The sequence below is a fragment of the Salvelinus namaycush genome, chromosome 31 (assembly GCF_016432855.1).
Source record: "Salvelinus namaycush isolate Seneca chromosome 31, SaNama_1.0, whole genome shotgun sequence".
Taxonomy (NCBI): Eukaryota; Metazoa; Chordata; class Actinopteri; order Salmoniformes; family Salmonidae; genus Salvelinus; species Salvelinus namaycush.
Genome location: NC_052337.1, coordinates 5,338,508 through 5,362,495, shown reverse-complemented (window position 1 = coordinate 5,362,495; position 23,988 = coordinate 5,338,508). Strand labels below are relative to the sequence as shown.

Genomic DNA, 23,988 nt, shown 5'->3' with positions numbered 1-23,988 from the left:
ACGGAGCAAATGGAATGGCATCAAACATCTGGAAACCATGCCGTTCTCGCCAATTAAAGGTGCCACCAACCTCCTGTGCATGAAATTGAAACATGCTAATATCAGGTACTCTGACCTCTATTGTTTATCAGTTAGAAAATGCTAAAAGTTAACTGTTGATGACAGTAGCTAGGTAAACAACCCCAACTTGTGGATTGTATTTTCTCATAGTAAGTTAACAAAAAAGTAATTTCTTATTTGGGTGAATGATCTATTTAAAACTTACAGGCATGCCTCCTGTAGCTAGTGATTGCATAACCACAGCTTTTATGCTGTCCTGGTCCATTGTCTCTTAAATCGGTTGAGGGAAAGATGGATTCTGGGTCATAGTTTAATCCATTGTAAAAACTGGGGACCACTGTTACCGGAGATAATCCAGAATTCCGACATCTGCACCAACACGAAGACCATTCCAGATTACAAGTGAGTACAGTGATTGAGTTTAATGACTTTATAAACTATATAAAACAATGATCTTAAAAATCCATGCATTTTCAGTGTAAATTCATTTTGAAATATAGAGAAAAAATCTATGTACAACTGAACTGTAACAGCAGCTTCACTCAGTTAGGCTGTTCACCAGAAATACACTTGGCTGCATAGAAGATTTGACATTATTGCCTATGTTAAAAAAAAGAAAAAATGATTTCTGTAAAAAGACTAGTTTATTTGAGATCTTACAGGCGCTTGTATTTGATAGACCCCTCCTGGTTTTCTCCTGGTTTTCCACGACATGTTGTAGTAAAACTTGAGCTTTCAACTCGTCTATTCCGACATGTATTCACAACAGAATTCACAAAAGAAACAAATAAACGAAGAAGTCGCTCTAGAGCCCTCAAACTCAACTCTGGACCTCCAAGCTAGCTCACTGCTTTTTTTCATTCTTCTCCTCTAATCAGGGACTGATTTAGACCTGGGACACCAGGTGGGTGCAATTAATTATCAGGTAGAACAGAAAGCCAGCAGGCTCTGGACCTAGTAGGGTAAGAGTTGAGTACCCCTGCTCTAGGGGAATAATTAACTAATAGAATATTTCCCCGTTTACCAAGTTATTCTGAATAGCATTTATCATTAAAGTTAAGTGTTGTACGAAACTGACATTTAAAACGGACAAAAAAGCCTGAGTTGATGGGGAAAGGTAAGAGTTGTAATAACAAACCCAAAAAGAGCCTGAGAAGAAAAAAGCCCATTGATTTACTATTTTACAATAATTTACAGTAGTATAATTCGTGAAAAGGGACATTTTAAATTGCTCACAAAAAAAATCCTGGTTATTTTACAGCGGAGACAGAAATTAAATAATTAAAGCATGATGCAAAAAAGAAAAACAGATCGTCAAGGTGGTCACTAGAAACACTGTAAACGAGGTACTTTGGAAGGTGAGCCCAAGTCATTCAGACTGCTTTTTGACGGAACCCTTACATCCACTCTTAGCATGATTATGAGAGAAATACATAAACGTTACTTTTCTTCTTGATTTAAACACTTCTTTAAATAAACGTGAAAACCACATTAAAACGTGAGAGAGACAAACAGTCAATAGCAGGATCCAGTGTCGTGGGTTGGTGAGACAGCACTCGAGGGTATTTGTGTCCGTTGGAGTAAAAAAAGGCGTCCATTTTATAAAAATAATAAAAGAAACTATGCTGCGACACTGATGGCACAGCTTTTAACTCTTAAATACAAAAATATGCAATTTGTCTGCCAACCCGCTCCCACCGCCATCGTTCCTGGGACGTGGTCCACCGTTGGAGATAGGACACCACAGATACAGTGCGTAGTACAGCTTTGTTTTCTTCCACAGTCCCCATAAGGCATTTCCTGTGTTCAACGCGTGTCTATGGCTGATACTCTCCCCGCTAGGCTAGCTCCTCCAGCCCAGGCCGACGCTGGCGGTTATGTCTTGCGGCTGCTCCAGATCTGCTCTGGCGTGCTCTTGTGGTCTGACGAGTACTCGAAGGGCGACCGGTGGCCTAATGGCGAGCGTCCGTCGTAGGGCGAGCGTTGGTCGCGTGGCGAGCGTTGGTCACGCGGCGAACGGGGACCGCTGGCCGATGCCCGTTGGTCCATCTGCCAGTCTGCATGGTAGCGGTAAGAGTCACCTCGCGATGACGACTTGTGGTGGCCCGATGAGTAGTCGGAGCCCGAGTGGTGTTCGGAATGGGAGCGGTGGTCAGAGTGGGAGCGCTCCTTGCTGTCCATCCGTCCGTCTCGGCCTGACCGGTGCTCGTCCACCTTCCTGTGCTTACTGTCGCTGTAGTATCTGATGAAGAGGACACTGTGAGCAAGACTGACCAGCACAGAAAACCAATATACAGAAATGATTAGTTACAGAATTGTTTGATCCACAATGGGACCAATTTATTAAGCATCGAGTTGCACTAGATTCTAGAACTAACGCCCCAAAACCTAATCAGTAGAACAATAATGAAAATGCCCTGATTTGGCACCAACTTGAAATGAACCATCTACAACAAAAAGGGGGAAGCCTTTAAAAGAGTATATAGTTGGTCTTACCTGCTGTCCTGCCGGTCTGACCTGTAGTGGTCTCTGTGGTCTTTGCCGTTGCTGAAGGACGAGTAGGGTCTCTTCCTGGAGTCCCCCCCGCTCCCCGACATCCTGCTGTAGGGGTCAGAGGTGTGCCTGTCCCGGCTGTCGCGGTCCTCGTGGTAGCGCGACGACGAGTGGTGCCTTTCAGAGCTGTAGCTGTCCCTGCTGCTGTCGTCGTGGTGAGAGTTGTCTTTTAGCCTCTCGATGTCTGGGCCAAGAGGAGAGGAAGAAGAACCGGGATTAATAAGGCCACACACACTTGCTTTTCTCATTGTTCATTAATATTTGTTTTATGTATCCTTCATTTAACGTGGTCATTAAGACAACCCCCCCCAAAAATGAAACTAGTCCAAGATGGTGAACAAACAAAATGAAGACAGACTTAAAAAAAAAAAAAAGGTTTAAGTTCATACCTGCATGTTTAAAGCCATGGGTATTTACAGTGCTAGTGATCCCATCTGCTGCCTGGAAAACAGATCATCATAACATGATGCCATTAAAATTCTATTTGAAAGATAAGAAATGCAATCTATATTTTTATCACTTTATTACCCAGTTAAACCTTTATGAGGTGAGTCAATTGTATTTTCATATCTCCGACACGCTGGAACAGCAACTCTTTCATCAGGGCTTATACATACCTGAGCATTCTCTTGTCTTTTCTTGATTGCGTGCTTATACAGTTTATGCAATTTTCTTGCATCAAATTCTGTAAATTTTGAAACAAATATCCACAGGTTTCTGGAGACAAGGGGAAAAAAGTGATTTAAGTCAACACTGGTCATTGATACAACGAGCCCCATAACAAAGTAATGGTATGAATGCAGTCAATGGTAAAGGTACATAACCAGCTCAGTTCGATTGCTAAAGGACATAAATCGACATTCCCTGAGCTCCGTTTCATAACCCCAGTGTTATGAAACGTTACAAAACTTCTAAAATCAGGAAATTAACATTCCGTCAGTTTGCCAGGGCCATGCCTGTCCTATCATCATATGGGATGATCTTCAATGTTGTTTGTATTTATAAACAGCATTCCAGCCTGTGTGAATCTGTAAGGGATAATCAACGAGGGGCTATGCGTTTTCTGGAAAATAATGCACGACGTGGAAGGTGTGTTCCACAACACGCTAGAACGCATAATGCCCCAAGTTCATGATCCCTTTTTGGCCATAATTTAACACAATTACCGCTGAAATGTGTTCAACATCCACTGAAGTAGCTAGCAAGTTCACTAGACAGCTACAGGAGTTGCCTTGGTAACCTAACAGACCAAATCAGTCCTAGTTTGCCATTATGGAAATCGAATTCCACAATGCCAGTAATGTTTTCAATTCGACTTTTGCGTTCAAAAGCAGCTCAAACATGTAAGAATGAACTACAGCTATTGAATTGTACCATGCAAATATGCTGTGTGTCATAGGGAAATAATGCACCCTCTAGAATGCCCTTCAAGCCAATCAGAACGAGTATTCAACAATCATGGTATATCAGACATTATAAACTGGGTGGTTCATGCCCTGAATGCTGATTGGCTGACAGACATGGTATATCAGACTGTATACTGCGGGTATGTATTTTTACTGCTCTAATTACGTTGGTAACCAGTTTATAATAGCAATAAAGCACCTCTGGTGTTTGTGGGTATATGGCCAATAATACCACGGCTAAGGCCTGTATCCAGGAACAGCCATATACCACACCCCCTCGTGCCTTATTGCTTAAATATACCACGGGTAAATAACAGTACCATGTAGAGTATTTCAGTGAGCTTGATCTTAAAATCAGCAAATTGATTGTAACAAAACGCTGAATGTGAAAATTATATTGGGCGCATTACTTTCTCCACTGTTTGATCTGCTCGGGGTTGGAGTACTCCTTCAGACACTCTGTGATGTGGTCTCCGATCTTGATGAGGCACTGGCGCGTGTGCTCCAGCTGCTCGCGTTCCGACAGGCCCTTCTCCGGACGGTCCAGCTGCTTCAGGGCCGCCTTGACCGGTCGCATCCTCTCCTTACACTGAGGGACACAGACAGGACATAGACAGTTAACGGAGGGCCATAATTGGTAAGACAGTATTTTGCTAGACGTCCCAACTCACTGAGCTGACTTATTTGCATCACTGAGACTTTGTCCAACTCAGTGTGACTTACCACACTGAAGGTCTTCTGGTCCAGTTCCTCCGACTCCTCCGAGATGTTCTCTCCCCCTGCTGTGATGTGGACCGGAGTGTCTGAAGTTTTCTTCACCTTCTCCCGTACCTCAGTCTTCACCTCGCTCGGCTGCAGGAAAAAAAGTCACAATTAATAAGTGACAATTGTTAAGACGCTACGCAGAGACATTATAAACCTTGTAAATAAGACACCAAAGATCCTACATGCTTAACACAATAAAGCACAATAAATGACTAATAGTGCACAAAAATGTGTTAAAACCACACATGGAAAAAGACAAGTGACCAACCTTGACTTAAGTGCTAATACATTATTCATATTTGCAGTGCAACGAACTGCACTTCAAGTTTTTCAGTTCCTTCCAACTATTCACAATGTGGTGAAGTCTTACCTGGTCATGTCTAGAAGGGATACAGCTTTTGTCACAGTGTTTCCTCTATATTCATTTAGCAGCAGCGGACTGTTAAATTGTTGCCCCCACTCCAATATATATATATATTTTTTTAGCTTAAAATGACCAAAACCAGATAAAGTAAGTAGAAAAGATAATGGAGTTATATATTTTTAAATAAGATCATCTTTGAGAATTAACAATCACCAAAATAAAAACTAGACAGTCAGGGAGAATCAAAAATGTAAATAAAAGTGACGGGCACCCCCCCCCCCATTGATTTTTATTATAATATGTTTGAGTCACTCAGATAGCAAACATGTCAAAGGCCATGACAAAATGTGTAGAATTGCAGGACATTTGCTTTAAAACAGCAACATTGTCTATGCAGTCAAGAGTAGGGCATCAACATTTTTGTAATTGGCCACGCCCACTACCCCCCCCCCCTAGCCACCGCTACTGAAAAAAACCTAGGGGAAACACTGTCAAATTAACGTCAAATGCATTTTAGCTAAGCCTAAACCCTTTCCAAACATTAAACCAATTTTCCTAACCTGCTACATTCATTTTCCTAACCTGCTACAAACAATCTAATCTTACAAAAGCTGTATCCCATCTAGTCAAAACCATCTTACCTTCTCCCCTGTGACCTCTTCCTGTTCATGTACTGGATCCACGGGCTTGGTTTCTTTCTTCTCTTTCAGGTCCTTCTCTTTCACCTCGCGGCTCTCTTCTTTCTTCTCCTTTTTAACCTCTTTCTTCATCTCCCTTTCTTTGGGCTCCTTCTCCTCAGGCGGCTCCGGCTCCTCCTCTGGCTCAGGCTCCTCCTTCACCACCACGCGTTCCGCTCGGCCCCTTCTGGGTGGCAGCTTTACCGGGACCACCTCCTGGGAGGTGGAGAGATGGTTAGAATAGCTTGACAGCCTCGATGCAAGATTACCTTAACTGAATTCTGTAAGTATGCTTGTGGGCACATGGGTTTAATCACACTGCTATACAGAGCAGGCAATAAGCTTAATGTACCACAGCCCAGTTCTGTCTCCCTTGACAACTGATATATCCAAGGTTATTTTCAGACTGGGCCCATTCATTGAGTTCAGCTGACTGATTACTGGGGTTAATTTGATCTGTTACTCATTGTTATTTCATTAAGGGATCCCTTGCCTACTATCCACAGCCATAAGGAGTCTCCGATCATAGTTGGAATAGGGTAAAGTTTCCCCATAGATGCTGATCTCTGTTCAGTTTGGCGTTCTCGACACTAATGGTTAAGGTTAAGGATTGGGGGAGAGGAAGCTGATCGTTCCACATACCTTTTCCTCCTCAATCTCGTCCTCTGAGGACTTGTCTGAGTGGGGCGTAGAGGACGGACTCTTCACCACTTCGTCCACCTTGGCTGGCTTCACAGCTTTGGTCTTCTTACTCCTCGGTTTCCTCTTCCGCCAATTGGCCTACAACAACAATAACAAAAAGGGACTTAATAATTCTTTACAGCTAATTGAAAAAACACATGGGCCCTTGAAATAGAATGTGTGCTGGGTTTTGGACTTTCAATGTCACAATTGGATGTTTAAAGTGAGTGATTAATCATCCTCCTGGTGATTATATTTGCCACACTTGGATTTGGATTCTCTAATGGCCAAAGCCAGCTCAATCATTGGTCCATACATATATAAAATATGTAATTCTATTTATATATTTATTTTCTTTTTTCCCACCGTAGCCTTTTCAGAGACACTTGACACGTTGTTGACGTTGCAGGATGCCAGTACGAGACGATAAAACTACAGCCAGTTTTTCATGACTAACTTCTTGTTTTTGACACCAACTAAAACCGCTCAACTCATCGCATTATTAGGAGGAACTGACATTCTGTCATACAGACCAGACATCACAAAGAGACCAAAAGAGGTCTCTGCTCTGATCAAATGGCAGCATCCACAAGATCAACAACATTCCTGAAAGCTAGTCTGGGATTAGTACATACATTTTTGGACTTGATAGTCAGCGATGCACAAAGTAAAACAGAATATTGGCCGACTTTCGCTACAACTAAGAACGTGAAGCACAAGGCTACACTTCTCCACTGTTTGTCTTGCAGCTATCACATTGCTGCAGAGTGAAGCGCACCAGTGCAGAAGCGCAGGTAACTCCGTTGGAGAGCACAGTCTTGTACCGTGCAGCTCGTTGGACTGGACCGTCAGTTATTGTATCTTGAGCATAGTCTATGAATTTAAAAAGCTAAAATTCCCTCGCTTTTCATCTCTCATCTGCTTACCAAAACAAGTGGCAAGGCGGCCACTTTGTTTTTAGAATCCCAGACTAACTTTAGTTGTAGACTTCTTTAAGGTGTAAATTTGAGACTAAATTAAACGCGCCACAACTCCTCACCCCTGCATATAGCTAGGAATGTTATTGTTTGTGAATGGGCTGGAAGGAGGAAAACAATTAAGTTCGATCAGGAACTGGGTCAAGTGGGCGTGGCACCATAATAGTGTGTGGAGTGTGATCTAGCCAGTCATGGACACGTACCGTCCCTGCTTGCCTCTGTGCTTCCTTTTTGGCCAGGTCCTTGCTCAGTAATTTGATAAGATAGTCTGCTCTCGTCTGCAGTTGCTTGGCCTGTGGCTTCTTGTCAGGGTCGTCTGGTAGGAGCTGGTTCACACAAAGGAACAGATGCGTAAATGAATACAACTATAACACAAAAGCTCTTACCGTAACCTTGGTTACGACAGTTTCAGTTCCCCGTTCTAAAGTGAGACCATGTCCTTCTTAGAGTTGGGACAATGAACCAAAAAATTACAGACCACTTATCGATGACATTTAACTGTTATTGTTAATTATGATAATAGCCTAGAGCAATGTGACGTCTGCTGATATTGGCGATTGTAAACCGGACTATGATAGAGGCAACATTCAAAGTAGTAGTAGTAGTTTTTAGAGTATTATATAAACTGTAGTGCACAAATGTAATTTCTTCAGACTCACCTTGTGTGTCAGGTTGAGGTCAGGGTCCATTTTAATCATTTCCCAGCTGCCGTAACCATACTCGTAGATTCCTATGAGCAGGCTAGAGTCGTCCTCCTTGCCCCAATCAATGTCAAAGTGTGCTGCCTTGGAGTGGCATGGAATTGTGTACCTAAGAAAAGAGAAGGGTTTGGATTCAGTAAGAGTAGAAAGTCTCATTTCAAATTAATTGGTCCTAAAACTAGGTATGTAACAATCATATATTTACATTGTAAGTACAGATTGGTTTCATAGTTCTTACAACATTGTGAAAGTCATGTCTGTCCTTTAATGAATAAATAAATGTTGTGGATTTAGATAGGCCTATGCCAGGGGTTTTCAACCGGGGATTCGCAGACACATAGGTAGTGCAGGGGGTCCGCAAAAAATATTAAATACGATTTTTTAAATCTATTTGTATTGAAATGTTCATGATTATAGTTAGAATAAACCACTTAAAAAAAAAAATCACATACCTACATTAGAAAATAATGTTATTTCTAATGACAACTCCTAATATTGAGCAAATTATACTAATTGAAGCTGATTAGACTCACTGGAGAATCTGAAATATAGTAGACTTTGAAAAAAAAAAAACTGTCAATAGGCGACCCAGTCAATAGGCATTTATTTTTGCTAATGTATGGTGAGGGTTCCTGGTTCACCAGTTTGCCAGGAAGTGGGTCCCTGGGCAAGAAAATGTTGAAGACCCCTGGCCTATGCTATTTAATACATGGTGTGGATTTAGATGGGCCTATGCTATTTAATACATGGTGTGGATTTAGATGGGCCTATGCTATTTAATACATGGTGTGGATTTAGATGGGCCTATGCTATTTAATACATGGTGTGGATTTAGATGGGCCTATGCTATTTAATACATGGTGTGGATTTAGATGGGCCTATGCTATTTAATACATGGTGTGGATTTAGATGGGCCTATGCTATTTAATACATGGTGTGGATTTAGATGGGCCTATGCTATTTAATACATGGTGTGGATTTAGATGGGCTTATGCTATTTGTTATGCCAAGGGATTTCCGCTTGTATTGGCTGCTATGCGAGTGTAAAACTTGAAACAATTAACTGTTGTGTGATGGAGGAGTTGAGTAAAAGCAGCATGGTTTTGTTCCAAATGGACCCTGGTCAAAAGTGCACTAAATAGGGAATAAGGAAGCCATGTGGGACGTAACCCAAGTTTGAGGTATGAGACCGAATGTAGACAGACCTCTTCCTCTCATCAGGGTCGGCAGGAATGGCTTTGTGGAGCGGCGCCAGCTCCTCCTCGTGGGAGATCACCAGCTTGGCGTTCACCTGGACGCCCGAGATCCTGAACGTAGGGCCTTTCACTTTCCCTCTTCTGCCTCCTGGTGGTGAGGCAGAGAGGTTTAAAACCAGTAACCAGGGGCATAACAACACAACCACTTATTGAGCAACTTAACAGTGGATTTTGACTTGAATTAGCAGGAGAGATGGATGGATAGAGATGGACTGGAGAGAGAGATGAATATATTGGGATGGAAGGATGGATAGGGATGGACTGGAGAGAGAGATGAATATATTGGGATGGAAGGATGGATAGGGACAAGACAAACGGTGTAAAGTACCCCGTGGTTCGACTTGGGCAGGTGCTAACCGGAGGTGAGTACCAGCACCTCAAATTCTAAACTGTTTGAGGTCCTGTTCCTTTTATAGATTATTAGCTCAAATGTATTGTGGAGCTCCTGCACCTAAATATAAAACAGTAATGGCACCCAAAATTAGTATCGGCACCTATTTCAGTACAAGTCAAACACTGAAAGTACCTGACGTCTTCTCTGGTCCACAGGGGTTCTCCCGGAGAGTCTTCAGACAGCCGTTGTGAACCGTCTCCGCCAGACGCTTCAGGTCATGTTCAGACTTGTCCACTAGTTCGGCATCACGGGCGATAGCATCCAGTCTGAGAGATTGATTTTTGGTTGGTCAAATAGCATGTTGACAAAAGTTGTCAAATAATTGAAACCACATAGAGGGTTTTTGCCTGCAGTTACCTTTCAAGTGGTCCACCAAACTTTTTGTAGCTCTTGATAAATCTATGTAGAAAAAGACAAAGTTGTGAGGCGCAGTCGAGGTAATTGAGGTGAGTGCATTTTCTACATCTCCAAAGGGTATTGGGGGGGGGGGGACTTTTCAGGGACTTATTCCCACAGGATAGAAGACATCACGTATCCCAAAATGTTCCCCAAATCCCCATAGTAAAGGGAATCGGATGCCATTTGGAATGCATCTCATGTGTAGTGATTACCTTCGTATCTCAGCATCGCTGAAGCCCTTGATGTTTTCTCGTGGAATGGTCCGAGGCCGTCCTCGTTTCTTGGGCCTCTTGCGATCCGAGACGGAGTCGCTGTCGGAGCCGGAATACCGTCTGTTTCTACTACGCCGGCTCTCACTGCCGTTAAAGTTGACCTGGAACCATATATCAAACAACAATGTATTATTATAATAAGAACCATGTTCTCTGAGGGTTTCAATGGAACCCGCAGCACATCATCCACTGACGGGACTGTTCGGCACAACATATTAATTTAGAAGACAAAAAAAGATACCAGTCTATTACAATGCTAAGACAGAAACATTTAGACAAATCTGGCATTCCTGTTTTGATTAATTGACAAACCAAATCTCTCCATTGGAGAGTACTGCTGTGTGTGTGTGAGAGAGAGGAGGGAGTGACCCTCTAGCTAACCTGTTTGGCACAGTTCCTCATGCGGGGCAGCAGGTAGATCTCCTCCAGCTCTTTCTGCCTCTCCTCCTCCTCCATCCGCCGCCGCTGCTCCTCGGGGATGATGTCGTCCCAGCCCCGATGGTGGCGCTCAGAATCCATGACGATCTCCTCCTCCTCCATCATGGAGAAGTTGGCCACCTGGCAGGGAGGGGTCAGAGTTAGGTCGAGAGGTCATAGAGGCTCAGCGGATTGACTTATCATTTTATTTGTTTTACTCTTATTAGGGCCTGTTTCCCAGACACCGATTTAGCCTAGTCCTGGACTAGAAATAGCATGGTAAATGGAGAATATCCATATAAATATTTTTTTGTCCAGGACTAAACTTAATCGGTGTCCAGAAATGTTGCCCTTTACGTTTACATGAAATTTGTTTTTGTTTTTTAAAACACTATTGTACTTCTTTTCATTCTTACTAGTGCCGTTCTTTCCATTAGTGGTTATTTTTAAAAGGCCTTTACTTGCGATGAACGTGATATATACCTTGAACTGTGAGAGTAGCTCCTCTCCAACAGTGGAGGGGCCGGGGTCATTGTCTCTGGTCTCGGCTCTCTTCAGGATATCGTCGATGTCCATATCCTGCCAGAGGGAAACCGAAAACAGTCAGTTTATGAAAAACGTATTAACTTTATCGATCCACAGCGGGGAACCTGAATTTGTCAACCAACATCAGACACACAGGGACAATATAGGTCGACACCAGAACAAATGCAACATGAGAGATTAATAGGAACTGCAAAGTACCACAGTTAAGCCTACAATGATAAGGATTAGGGTTGTCAGGATATCAGTATCGCGATACTCATTAGTATCATGGCAAGTAAACAAAACATGAAGCATAATTCATATCTTGTTGAAAACAGCCTTATTTTCCCATCCAGTCACATTTGTTTCCCCCTCCCCCAATATATAACTATTTTAAATTAAGCAGGTTTTTAAAGTTAAGCCCGCTTTGTGTCCTTTTTTGTCACAAAAAAAAAGTGTAACATAGTATCGTGATAGTGATGAGGTGAGTGACAAACCTGAGGCTCCTGCTCTTCCCCCTCCTGCTCCTTGAACAGCTCCTCGGCACCAAACTTCAAAATGGCCGACAGCTCCTCCTTGTTGAACGGAGTGGCACTGCAAGTGATGGAAGTTCCAAATGAGAACACAAAAAACCTTGCAAGGGTGTGTGCATGACCGTGAACACCTCAGAAGGATGGTGTGTGTGTTTGTGAGTAAGCATCTAGAGGGTAGCTATAGGGTGTGTGTTTGTGAGTAAGCATCTAGAGGGTAGCTATAGGGTGTGTGTTTGTGAGTAAGCATCTAGAGGGTAGCTATAGGGTGTGTATTGTGAGTAAGCATCTAAAGGGTAGCTATAGGGTGTGTGTTTGTGAGTAAGCATCTAGAGGGTAGCTATAGGGTGTGTATTTGTGAGTAAGCATCTAGAGGGTAGCTATAGGGTGTGTATTGTGAGTAAGCATCTAAAGGGTAGCTATAGGGTGTGTATTTGTGAGTAAGCATCTAGAGGGTAGCTATAGGGTGTGTATTTGTGAGTAAGCATCTAGAGGGTAGCTATAGGGTGTGTATTTGTGAGTAAGCATCTAGAGGGTAGCTATAGGGTGTGTATTTGTGAGTAAGCATCTAGAGGGTAGCTATAGGGTGTGTATTTGTGAGTAAGCATCTAGAGGGTAGCTATAGGGTGTGTATTTGTGAGTAAGCATCTAGAGGGTAGCTATAGGGTGTGTGTTTGTGAGTAAGCATCTAGAGGGTAGCTATAGGGTGTGTGTTTGTGAGTAAGCATCTAGAGGGTAGCTATAGGGTGTGTGTTTGTGAGTAAGCATCTAGAGGGTAGCTATAGGGTGTGTGTTTGTGAGTAAGCATCTAGAGGGTAGCTATAGGGTGTGTGTTTGTAAGAGACTAAGCACACTGAGGAAGAATGCATTTTGTTGTTGTAGTTGAGAGTGTAAGGTGTAACTGGCAATGTGTGTGTGCGTATGCGTGTAAAGCAGCATGTAGAATAGTGGTTAAGAGTGTTTGGCCAGTAACCGAAAGGTCGCCGGTTTGAATCCCCAAGCCGAATATGTGAAATTTCTGTTGACGTTCCCTTGAGCAAGGCACTTAAGCCCAATTGCTCCTGTAAGTCGCTCTGGATAAGAGAGTCTGCTAAATAACTAAAATGTAAAAATGTGTAGAGTAAGTGCGCTTGCATGTGTTCTCGCGTGAGTTTGTGGACTCTTGCATGCGTTCTCGCGTGAGTTTGTGGACTCTTGCATGCGTTCTCGCGTGAGTTTGTGGACTCTTGCATGCGTTCTCGCGTGAGTTTGTGGACTCTTGCATGCGTTCTCGCGTGAGTTTGTGGACTCTTGCATGCGTTCTCGCGTGAGTTTGTGGACTCTTGTCTGTATGTAAGTACCTAGAGATGTGAGTGTGTTTTCAGTGTGTATTTGTGTACCTGGACGGGGCGGTGCCGGTGTGGAGAACCGTCTTCCCGGTGGTGTCCATCCTCTGGATGACTAGATGGTCCAGCACCATCTTCTTCTTGGCCCGCTCAATGATCTCCTCCTCCACCGAGCTCTTAGTCACCAGGCGGTAGATGTTCACCTGGGAGACATACAGGTTTCATGTTGGATGTCCACAACTACGTAATGCTTTATTTTAGACGTTCTGTTCCCACTGGGAAAGCATGTTTGTTTAGGATATAGGGTGAGTGACAAAATCAGAAGAGATTAACAGCTTTACAGAACTATTCAATACAACATGTATTGGACTCATATGACCATGTATCTTGGTCTCGTGCCTGCGGTCATTGGGTATCAATAGAACTTGACAACGCGTGTTGTGCAAACAACAGCCTGTTTTCTAATATAATTATTTTATTTTGACAGTGAGTCATGCTGAGACCAAGATCTATTTTACAGATGAGCCCTGTATACTGTACACATCAATATACGCTACACGTCGACCGATTAATTGGCAGGGCCGATTTCAAGTTCACACAATCGGTAATCAGCATTTTTGGACGCCGATTATGGCCGATTACATTGCAATCCATGAGGAAACTGCGTGGCAGGCAGACCACCTGTTACGCAAGTGCAGCAAGGAGCCACTGTAAGTTGCTAGCTAGCATTAAACTTATCTTATAAAAAAACATCAAACTACACATGATTGATGATATTACTAGTTTAACTAGCTTGTCCTGCGTTGAAAATAATCAATGCGGTGCCTGTTAATTTATCATCTAATCACAGCCTACTTCGCCAAACGGGTGATGATTTAACAAAAGCTCAGTCGCGAAAAAAGCACAATCGTTGCACCAATGTACCTAACCATAAACATCAATGCTTTTCTTAAAATCAATACACAAGTATATATTTTTTTAAACCTACATATTTAGTTAATATTTGCATGTTAGCAGGCAATATTAACTAGGGAAATTGTGTCACTTCTCTTGCATTCAGTGCAAGCAGTGTCAGGGTATATGCAGCAGTTTGGGCTGCCTGGCTTGTTGCATAAAATACGGAACGGTTCCATATTTCACTGAAAGAATAAACGTTTTGTTTTCGAAACGATCGTTTCCAGATTTGACCATATTAATGACAAGGCTCGTATTTCTGTGTGTTTATTATATTATAATTAAGTCTATGATTTGATAGAGCAGTTTGACTGAGCCGTGGTAGACAGCAGCAGGCTCGTAAGCATTCATTCAAACAGCACTTTACTGCGTTTGCCAGCAGCTCTTCGCAATGCTTGAAGCACAGCGCTGTTAAGGACTTCAAGCCTATCAACTCCCGAGATTAGGCTGGCAATACTATAATGCCTTTAAGAACATCCAATAGTCAAAGGTATATGAAATACAAACGGTAGAGAGAGAAATAGTCCTATAATTCCTATAACTACAACCTAAAACTTCTTAAGTGGGAATATTGAAGAACTGGGAATATTGAACCATCAGCTTTCATATGTTCTCATGTTCTGAGCAAGGAACTTAAACTAAATTGATTTTATTTACGTATTATATTAAGTCAAAATAAGTGTTCATTCAGTATTGTTGTAATTGTCATTATTACAAATATATATATATATATTTAAAAAATATATAGAATAAAATAAAAATCGGCCAATTTAATCGGTTTCAGCTTTTTTTTGGTCCTCCAATAAAATCGGTATCGGTGTTGAAAAATCATAATCAGTTGACCTCTACACTACACATAGATGGTAAGACCAATAGCACAAGGCTCTAAAACCTGTATTAATCAACGCCATTTTGGTTTCTTAGCTGCTTTGTCATTTGGTAACAAAACTTGACGTTGAACTTGACCGCAAGTCAACTTCACAAAGTAATTGGTTGCATACCTGTCTCTTCTGGCCAATCCTGTGGGCTCTGGCCTGGGCCTGCAGGTCATTCTGTGGGTTCCAGTCCGAGTCAAATATGACCACCGTGTCGGCCGACGCCAGGTTGATGCCCAGACCGCCCGCCCGTGTTGACAACAAGAAGCAGAAATCCTGGACGGTAGGAAGTGAGATGTAATAACGTGGGGTGTAAGATGGTTCATTACAGTAGATTTCCAATTATATATTCACCCCATCAGTGAATTATTGAGTAAAACTATTGAGTAAAATTAGCAGGGTTGGGGTTTTCAACTCGATTCAGGAAGTAATCTGATTTGTCCCCAACCCTGGCTGTTAGCGCAGTAGTAGATATTATGGTGCATTCATTCCACACTTACCTCAGAGCCCTCAGCGTTGAAATGGTCCAGCGCCTGTTTCCTCATCTCTCCCTTGATGGAGCCGTCCAATCTCTACAAAGACGAGACACATTTTAGTCCTCGTCCCAGCAAACTCTCAATGTTCTTCAACGTTTAAATGTTTTTGTATTTTGCTTATCTTTAGGGGTTTAAGTATGGTAACTTTAGGACCTTCTAGGTACTTTGCTTAGATGACCACTGAGCTGAATCCTGACTAGGAAAGCACCTTATTTACCATTTTTAGTAAGCCATCCGAGTCAATACAAGATTTGCTAAAAAATTATCTTGTTAACAGATTTCTTTAGGGAGGATTCAACACACACATTACTTAAAGCAGGGCTGCCCAAACTTCTTCCTGGAGATCTACGATACACCAGTATATGGGAAGGGGATAGGAAGAGGAATGTGGTGAAGTCGCCCTTAAACACTGATCTTGGGTCAGTTTACAATTTCTCTCACTAATGGGTTAAGTTTAGGATTAGGAGAGTAGAAGCTGATCCTAGATCTGTACATAAGGAGCCAGTGAGCTGCTGACCTGGAAGAGGAACTGGCGGCTCTTCAGGTACTCGGCCAGGATGTCCAGCATCCGGACCATCTGAGAGAAGATGAGCACACGGTGGCCACGCTCCCGCAGACGCAGCAGCAGCTTGTCCAGCAGCACCAGCTTCCCGCTGCTCCGGATTAGGTGCTGCAGGGGGAGAGGGGGAGAGGGCGAGGGGCAGGGGGAGAGATTAGTGTGCATCCATGCAAACTCTGGAAAGAATTCAATATAAATAATAAATATCCTGAAATATGAATATTGGACAAAACTCAGCATCACCTTCTTATTAAAGAGGCCAACGGTAACTAAACATAGGCCTCTCACCACAGTCCATGAGTAAACTTATAAAAGAGTTGTGTAACACAAGAGTAGCACCAATGTAACAGCCAAAACATGTCAACTAACACTGATGAGTGGCTTGTGGCTGAAACACACACATTCAGCATATTTTTTTTTAGGGTTGAGGTTTACACAGCTCTCACTCTTTAAGGCAATGTAAAAAATATTGCCCACAAATGTGCCAACATTTTTATTATATGAAAATAGTTTATGATTAGTGAATGTAGATATTTTATTAGATTGTTGTTCCTATTAGCTGAAATCATATTTTTTCAAAGCCATTTTAGCTGACGTGCTAGCTGTTCGGCCTGAACAGATAAAAAAATAAATAATAATCACGTTGTCAACTCCCTCAGAGGCACGTGTTGCTAGGCAACCCCCCCTTGCACTTGCGGGGCAGGCCTGCTCCCTGCGTGGCTAGTGTTGTTAGGAAAACGTGATGTAGTGTTATTGGAATGTCCAGCAGTTGTTGGTAAGTAATGAATCTGCTAGCATAATATAATTTTTCAAAACCCAAGACTGTGAGATGCAGCTACTTTCCCACATTTAAAACTCAATTTAGGCTTCAAGTCAGTGGACGTGCTCTCACCCCTCCAGAATGCCTTAATGCCAAGGTTTGACAATTGAGTGAGTAAAGAGTGTCACACAAATGAAAAGTTAAAGTTTGCATGTACATTTATTCCCCCCCACCCCACTCACCTGTAAGGCCTCCTGTTTGTTGTAGAACTCGCTGTCCTCGGGGGGCTTGATGAGATAGCAGTGGTTGCAGCACTTCTTCAGCTCCATCATGATGTTAAGGAAGCCAGACGTGCTACCTTTGGTACCTTTACTCAGGGCCTTGTAGTTCCTCGTCAAGATCCACCTGTTTCACCCAACACACACGCTTAGTAGTTAAAAAATAAAAATAAATACCCCAATACAGCATGATTACTACCATTTGCAATGTATTTAATACAATTTGTATTAATTTCTGGATTAACTCATTTGGAAAAGGAGCACTCCAAATTAACTTTCAACTCAGTCAGGATAAACAGGAAACCTGAAGTTACACCTACATCCTAGGTTTAGTTTATACCCGCACTTAAATACCTAGACTTGGCCTAATTTCCATCCAGATTAATTAAGGTCTATTTTATACCATGTTTGAGAAGTTCAATTTTCCTTAGTCCAGTTTAAAAGTGCAAATGAATCCAAGATTCATTTCTGTCCGGGAAATAGCCCCTCTGTGTTATGGAGCCATATGCCAGTTTACAAGTATATTGAGGCGAGGTAGCTGACTGGTTTATTTATATAAAAGGTGAAGTACATCATTGATATCTTTTGGAACATTGCACACTCATGATGAAGCCCCCACAGTCCCAGTGGAACTAAAAAAGGGGTGTGTTGTCCACCCCCCAGCCAAGCTGCACTGGTTGATTCCCAACAGTATAACTGAGAGTTGCCAGTGCAGAAGGAGGGCTGGGGAGGCAGGTAGACTGCTCTACAACGCCAATGACTAAAACACCTCCGACTGTACAGCACAGTTCTGGTGCTGAAGCTGCAGCACTCGGAGACGACAGCACCAGCACAGGCGCACCCTCCAGAGGTTGATCTAAGAAGTGTTCAAATCTTCCTAAAATGTTATATCAGAGAGATTCCTTTGATGTAATTGATCAATATATTGTGTTAAATGAGGCCAACTGGGTCTAAGCTGTGGAACTGAATATCTGGAAATGTCCTTGATGTGCATAAACATTGATCTATTCTGCTCCCATGTTAGTTTCTATTGGTTTCATGCTTCTGGTCATTTGCATTGCAATGATGCAGAGAGTTGAGTTATGTTACTTGTAGTTCTGTTCAGAATGAGTAGTATCTAGTTGAACGATAAACCAAAAATTACAGACAGCGACGTTGCCTTCCTCTTACCCAAGCATTTTGCTTACGTCAACATTCGTCGACATTTTGCTTACGTCAACATTCGTCGACATTTTGCTTACGTCAACAACTTTCTGTGGTTTTTTCTACACAACATTCCTGTAGATTGTTCTAGAACCATTATTTGGTCAACAGTAATATCATCATGTTGATTCCTGCTATGAAAGTGTTTGCCTGTCCCCCCGTTTCGCTATTGGCTGCTGACTTCCACCGTGCGCACGGAGGAGGGAGAGAAGCAAATCAGAAGCACAAGCATATGTCCATTCCCAAAAATTGCAGGAAAAATACAGTTTTCAAAGACACTACTGTTGTAGTTACAGAGAGGAGAGTCACAGCTTGTTTCTCACCTTTAAATATTGAGTTCATGACACAACTTTACAACCGGAGTAGGTGTGCCCAGGGAGCGCAGCGCTCCATTTGCAGTGAACAGGCCTACATCAAGTAACCTAGTCCTAGTGTTGGAAAGCTATTGTAGGACATTAGCCTACATTTACTAATAGATTAATCAATTAGCCTACATGACTATCTAGCAACAATATCATATTTAGAGATAGCAATCTAGCTAAGTGTTTTGCGTTCCCACTTCCTCATGTGGTGAATAATATAGCCTGTAGGACAATGTGCACAAAGATGTGTGGAAATTCTCTGAAGAGACAAATAAATCTGATCATTCTGGATCCCATTTTGACAAGTTGCACTTAAAAAATATCAATCATGCTTCCTGGATAAAGTATGAAGTAGTTAAAAAAAAAAAAAAAAAATCAGTCTACCATCTAAATAATGTTATTTTACACAGAAGAAAAAATATGTGTAAAGTATAAAGTAAAATGTATGTTGTTATCGAACAAAATAGTTCCATTAGTCACAATATGTCTTTTGGTCCACATCGCCCAGCTCTAGCATCTCTCCCAAAAATGATTTATCGTAATCGCAAAAAATATATATTTGCCCAATTTGGATTTTTGTTCAAATCACCAACACTAATATCCATCTGTTCTTACTTGTAGTACTGTTTCTGAATAAATAGTAATTTAATTTAGACAGCTTTTTTGTTAAAATAGGCCTACATTTTGGTTCTCAATTTTACACACTCAAGTTAACGAATACTAACATCCGTTCGGATATCCGGATATTCGCTTAACCGTACCCAACCCTAGTAGTATCTATCTGTTCTGACTTATAGTACGGTTTCTGAATGAGTACTAATTCTCTGTTCTTGCTCATAGTACTGTTTCTGAAAAGAATGCATATCTTTTCTTACCAGTAGTACCGTTTCTGAATGAGTAGTATTTATCTGTCTTACTTGTAGTACTGCTTCTGAATGGCGCTCATCTCCACTCTGAGGATCTGCTCCACTTTAGCAGGAAGAGACTTCTCCACATCCTTCTTGACTCTACGCAGCAGGAAGGGCTCCAGCTCCTTGTGTAGACTGGTGTAGCCAGAGTCCCTACCCTTCCCATGTTCCTCCTCAAATATCTCCCACGAGTGGAACCTGAAAACACAAACACGGGAAGAAGGCCAGACATCAGCAATGCTCTGAGGACCAAAAGCTCCAGAACAAGGACAATGAAACAGAACAAAACATATTTCAACCAGCTTGGTACCTTAATTCCCAGTCACCCCATGATATTACAGAGGACAGTTCTCTGATACACACACAATTAACTCATATAGGACAGTTAGTCTTCACACAGAGCGTTGGGCCACTAACCGAAAAGTCACTGGTTCGAATCACAGAGCCGAAAAGGTGCCAAATCTGTTGATGTGACTGTAAGTGCAAGGCACTTAAACCCAATTGCTCCAGGGGCGCTGGACAATGCTTGGTAGGAGCCCACAGTGTTGCTTGGTAGGAGCCCACAGTGTTGCTTGGAAGGAGCCCACAGTGTTGCTTGGAAGGAGCCCACAGTGTTGCTTGGAAGGAGCCCACAGTGTTGCTTGGAAGGAGCCCACAGAGTTGCTTTGAGGGAGCCCACAGTGTTGCTTGGAAGGAGCCCACAGTGTTGCTTGGAAGGAGCCCACAGTGTTGCTTGGAAGGAGCCCACAGTGTTGCTTGGAAGGAGCCCACAGTGTTGCTTGGGAGGAGCCTACAGTGTTGCTTGGAAGGAGCCTACAGTGTTGCTTGGAAGGAGCCTACAGTGTTGCTTGGAAGGAGCCTACAGTGTTGCTTGGAAGGAGCCTACAGTGTTGCTTGGAAGGAGCCTACAGTGTTGCTTGGAATGATTGCCAGTGAACTAATTTTAGAGCAGATGGTGTTAAAACTGTAGCATAGCATACCAGTGTATTTTGCTTAGTGCAGTTCGCAGTTGAGTTTTGGCCACATGAAAGAAAAATGCTGTGTTGTCGTCTTACAGTAACGTTATACTATGCTATTATATACACGGTTCTGTTATGTAGAATACTGTGATCATTGTGATATTTTCAGACATTGATTCAGCTTTGATCTAACTTTACTAAACGAGCACCATCGGATACGCAGCCACTCCGTTAACTCATATAGGACAGCTAGTCTTCACACACACAATTAAATCAAAATAGGACAGTCAACACCCCCCCACCACATACACACCGGCTAGGTGACCTACTTTTCGGGCATGATGAAGTGCAGCAGTGACCAGAGCTCTTTGAGTGAGTTCTGCAGCGGCGTGCCGGTGATGAGCAGCCGGTGGTTGGACTTGAAGTCCATCATGGTCTTATAAAGGAGCGAGTCGTCGTTCTTCAGCCGGTGGGCCTCATCCACGCCGATAAAGGCCCATGGCACGTTCCCCAGGAATCCCTGCATAGTGGACACAAAGTGGTAGTTACACAATGTGGTGCTAATGGCTCACTGGGTTAGCACATGGTGATGGCCACACCAGGGTTGGGTCTTCCATGTTAATGTTGACACGTAAATCTCTTGGGCAAAAGCTAAATGACTATATTAAAAGGGATACTTCATGATTTTGGCAAAGAAGCACTTGATCTATTTCCCCAGAATCAGATGAACTCGTGGATACCATTTTTTGTCCTCTGTGTGTGCAGTTTAGCTCAGGTATTATTGTGTAAATCATTAATTGATTAATGACGATTATTGCTCTTCGAGAGTAAAATCTTTCAACTCACAAAGATCTAAGAAATGTGATCTTACCTTATCTTTTAGGAGAATTTCATATGTTGTTAGCAGGATGTTAAACTTGAGTCTCTTGTTCTGAACGTGCATCCATTCATGTGTTCTGATCTAAAAAGTAACAAAGGAGGAATTCATAATTAAATGCAGCGTCAACTCATAGAAAAGGTGTCTCAATCTATAAATAGTAACTTCATTGTAAAACACTCCTCAAATATCAAGTACCAAAAACCCCTATTATTTAACCTTTATTTTACTAGTCAAGTCAGTTAATAACAACTTCTTATTTACAATGACGGCCTACCCCGGCCAAACCCTAAACCGGACAATGCTGGGCCAATTATGTGCAGCTCTATGGGACCCTCAATCACGGCCGGTTGTGATACAGTTAAATAAAGGTTAAATAAATAAAGTGTCTTAGACCGCTGCACCACTCGGGAACCCCTATGCAATATCAGCAGTTTGAAAAACCCTCTCATCTGTTCTGAATCATAAATAATCTAATGGGGAATATTAATGTATACCCCAATCATATCCATCACTGAGGCTGTAGGTTATCATGTCATCGATCATATTGTTAGAAATGTATGCTATTCTCAATAACAAACTCCAATACAAATCAAAGGCAAAAAATAGGTTTATTTGAGAAGGACAAATCAAGATGTTATGCTTGGGAGGTAGATGTTCTGTCTCCCGTCCTCAGCTTTCCCCCCCCGAACAAAGGAACAGGATGCTATTTATAACCCCCCCCACCATAGCCTGGGTTTGACCAATCAGAAGTGTTTGCAGTACAACTTGGCCAATGGCCAAATAACAAGTATCCTGCCCCCGACTCAATGTACAGACCAATGAAAACGTGACACACGTTGCCCTGAGTTCAGCAGTGGCATTCCACCGATTCTGAACATATGTTGAACTGAAACCCAACTCCTATTTACAATTCGCTATTGACCATTAGTACTCTAGTCCTCTCAATCTATCCGTTGTGTATTTATCTTCAAAATATTCTTAGAAAATCCATCACTACTGCTGTAGCCTACCATGCCATCCATCATACCCACAACTCCCATGTCATCCATCATACCCACAACTCCCATGTCATCCATCATACCCACAACTCCCATGTCATCCATCATACCCACAACTCCCATGTCATCCATCATACCCACAACTCCCATGTCATCCATCATACCCACAACTCCCATGTCATCCATCATACCCACAACTCCCATGTCATCCATCATACCCATAACTCCCATGTCATCCATCATACCCATAACTACCATGTCATCCATCATACCCATAACTACCATGTCTTCTATCATATCCATCACTACGGCTGTAGCCTACCATGCCCCGGCTGCTAATGTCACCCAGGTAGACCACCACGTTCATGAGGGGGGCCCACAGTTGGATCTCTCTCTGCCAGGAGACGAGCGTGGAAAGGGGCACCACCAGCAGGAATGGTCCATACAGCTGGTGTTCATGGAACTGGTAGTTGAGGAAGGAGATGGTCTGGATGGTTTTTCCCAGGCCCATCTCGTCTGCCAGGATGCAACTGTTCCCCCTGGGGAAAGAGGAGAGGATGGTGAGAAAAGTGTTAGGGGCACCGACGGGATGATGCAAACAATTTTTTTTTCTAATTAAAAAATAATGACACAAAAAATGTATTGGTCCTTATTCAAAAAAAGTTTATTTTTTAATTTTTATTTAATTTAAATCTTCAGTAAAGTCATTCTAAGTGATTTTATTGTCTGGTTTCAGATGGTGAAAAGTGAAATCGAAATAAAATTCAGGATGTCTGGGTTTCGAACAGTGATATTTAATATGAATTATGAAACACCCAAATGCTGAGTTTAGCAAAAAATATATATACACGAAAATAATTCTGCAAACAATTGGGATACAACAACCATGGTGACAACAACGGAAGCTCAAGAAGACTATGACATACTTGCACCATGAGTGAGCCATCCAGTTCAAGCTGTCCAACTGGTAGTCTCGGAGCTGCAGTCCTTCTCCACCGATATAGGACGGCTGTTTCTTCATGGGAATAAACCTCGGCCTCTGTTTCAACACCTGACGGGGAGACAGGAGAAAGTGTGAGTGAGTTTGAAGTTAAAAATTAAAACAAGTTATTGCAACGAGTCAGACAGTTCTGTCATTCCAAAAATGGGACGACCGCTCTAAGTCAACTACTCAAACTACTGCCAGGTTCCTAAAACGATCCCAAGTCTCTACAACTGGGTCCTTGCCAGGTCCTCAACTTTTAAAGGGAATGGATAGGTAACAGAAAAATGACAACATTGCTGACTTCCCCTCTCCAATCCAATCCGATGTGCTACGCAAGGACAGACCACGAGGGGCTATAAGTGGAGGAAATTGGTTAAGTTAAATAAAAAAGACAAATAACCAGGAATTAGGCTAAAAGGAAATCTGTAC

At 42.4% G+C, this 23,988-nt stretch overlaps 1 protein-coding gene, 1 non-coding gene and 1 pseudogene across 3 annotated transcripts in view; all 3 read right to left on the bottom strand.

The window, feature by feature from the left end:
* Positions 1 to 456: 456 nt before the first annotated feature.
* Positions 457 to 23,988, bottom strand: part of chd1 (chromodomain helicase DNA binding protein 1) — a 35,581-nt gene continuing 12,049 nt past the window's right edge. Inside the window, exons 11-37 of one of the 2 annotated variants that reach the window (XM_038970265.1) lie at positions 23,501 to 23,625; positions 22,897 to 23,113; positions 21,568 to 21,657; positions 21,026 to 21,216; positions 19,747 to 19,935; positions 17,229 to 17,391; positions 16,185 to 16,337; positions 15,632 to 15,703; positions 15,258 to 15,407; positions 13,357 to 13,505; positions 11,945 to 12,041; positions 11,406 to 11,501; positions 10,887 to 11,063; positions 10,446 to 10,606; positions 10,192 to 10,233; positions 9,967 to 10,100; positions 9,390 to 9,528; positions 8,143 to 8,293; positions 7,687 to 7,809; positions 6,468 to 6,605; positions 5,790 to 6,041; positions 4,743 to 4,871; positions 4,430 to 4,608; positions 3,231 to 3,330; positions 3,003 to 3,054; positions 2,557 to 2,797; positions 457 to 2,329 (exon numbers count right to left, since the gene is read on the bottom strand). In XM_038970265.1, the coding sequence (XP_038826193.1) occupies positions 1,936 to 2,329; positions 2,557 to 2,797; positions 3,003 to 3,054; positions 3,231 to 3,330; positions 4,430 to 4,608; positions 4,743 to 4,871; positions 5,790 to 6,041; positions 6,468 to 6,605; positions 7,687 to 7,809; positions 8,143 to 8,293; positions 9,390 to 9,528; positions 9,967 to 10,100; positions 10,192 to 10,233; positions 10,446 to 10,606; positions 10,887 to 11,063; positions 11,406 to 11,501; positions 11,945 to 12,041; positions 13,357 to 13,505; positions 15,258 to 15,407; positions 15,632 to 15,703; positions 16,185 to 16,337; positions 17,229 to 17,391; positions 19,747 to 19,935; positions 21,026 to 21,216; positions 21,568 to 21,657; positions 22,897 to 23,113; positions 23,501 to 23,625 (4,104 nt within the window). In that variant the 3' untranslated portion in view covers positions 457 to 1,935. The remainder of the gene's footprint in view (positions 2,330 to 2,556; positions 2,798 to 3,002; positions 3,055 to 3,230; positions 3,331 to 4,429; positions 4,609 to 4,742; positions 4,872 to 5,789; positions 6,042 to 6,467; positions 6,606 to 7,686; positions 7,810 to 8,142; positions 8,294 to 9,389; positions 9,529 to 9,966; positions 10,101 to 10,191; positions 10,234 to 10,445; positions 10,607 to 10,886; positions 11,064 to 11,405; positions 11,502 to 11,944; positions 12,042 to 13,356; positions 13,506 to 15,257; positions 15,408 to 15,631; positions 15,704 to 16,184; positions 16,338 to 17,228; positions 17,392 to 19,746; positions 19,936 to 21,025; positions 21,217 to 21,567; positions 21,658 to 22,896; positions 23,114 to 23,500; positions 23,626 to 23,988) is intronic. The other variant, XM_038970266.1, reaches the window with a different exon arrangement.
* Positions 6,117 to 6,235, bottom strand: LOC120026622 (annotated as a pseudogene).
* Positions 17,912 to 18,134, bottom strand: LOC120026616. Its single transcript, XR_005473187.1, has one exon. It is a non-coding gene; the product is annotated as a small nucleolar RNA SNORA53 (small nucleolar RNA).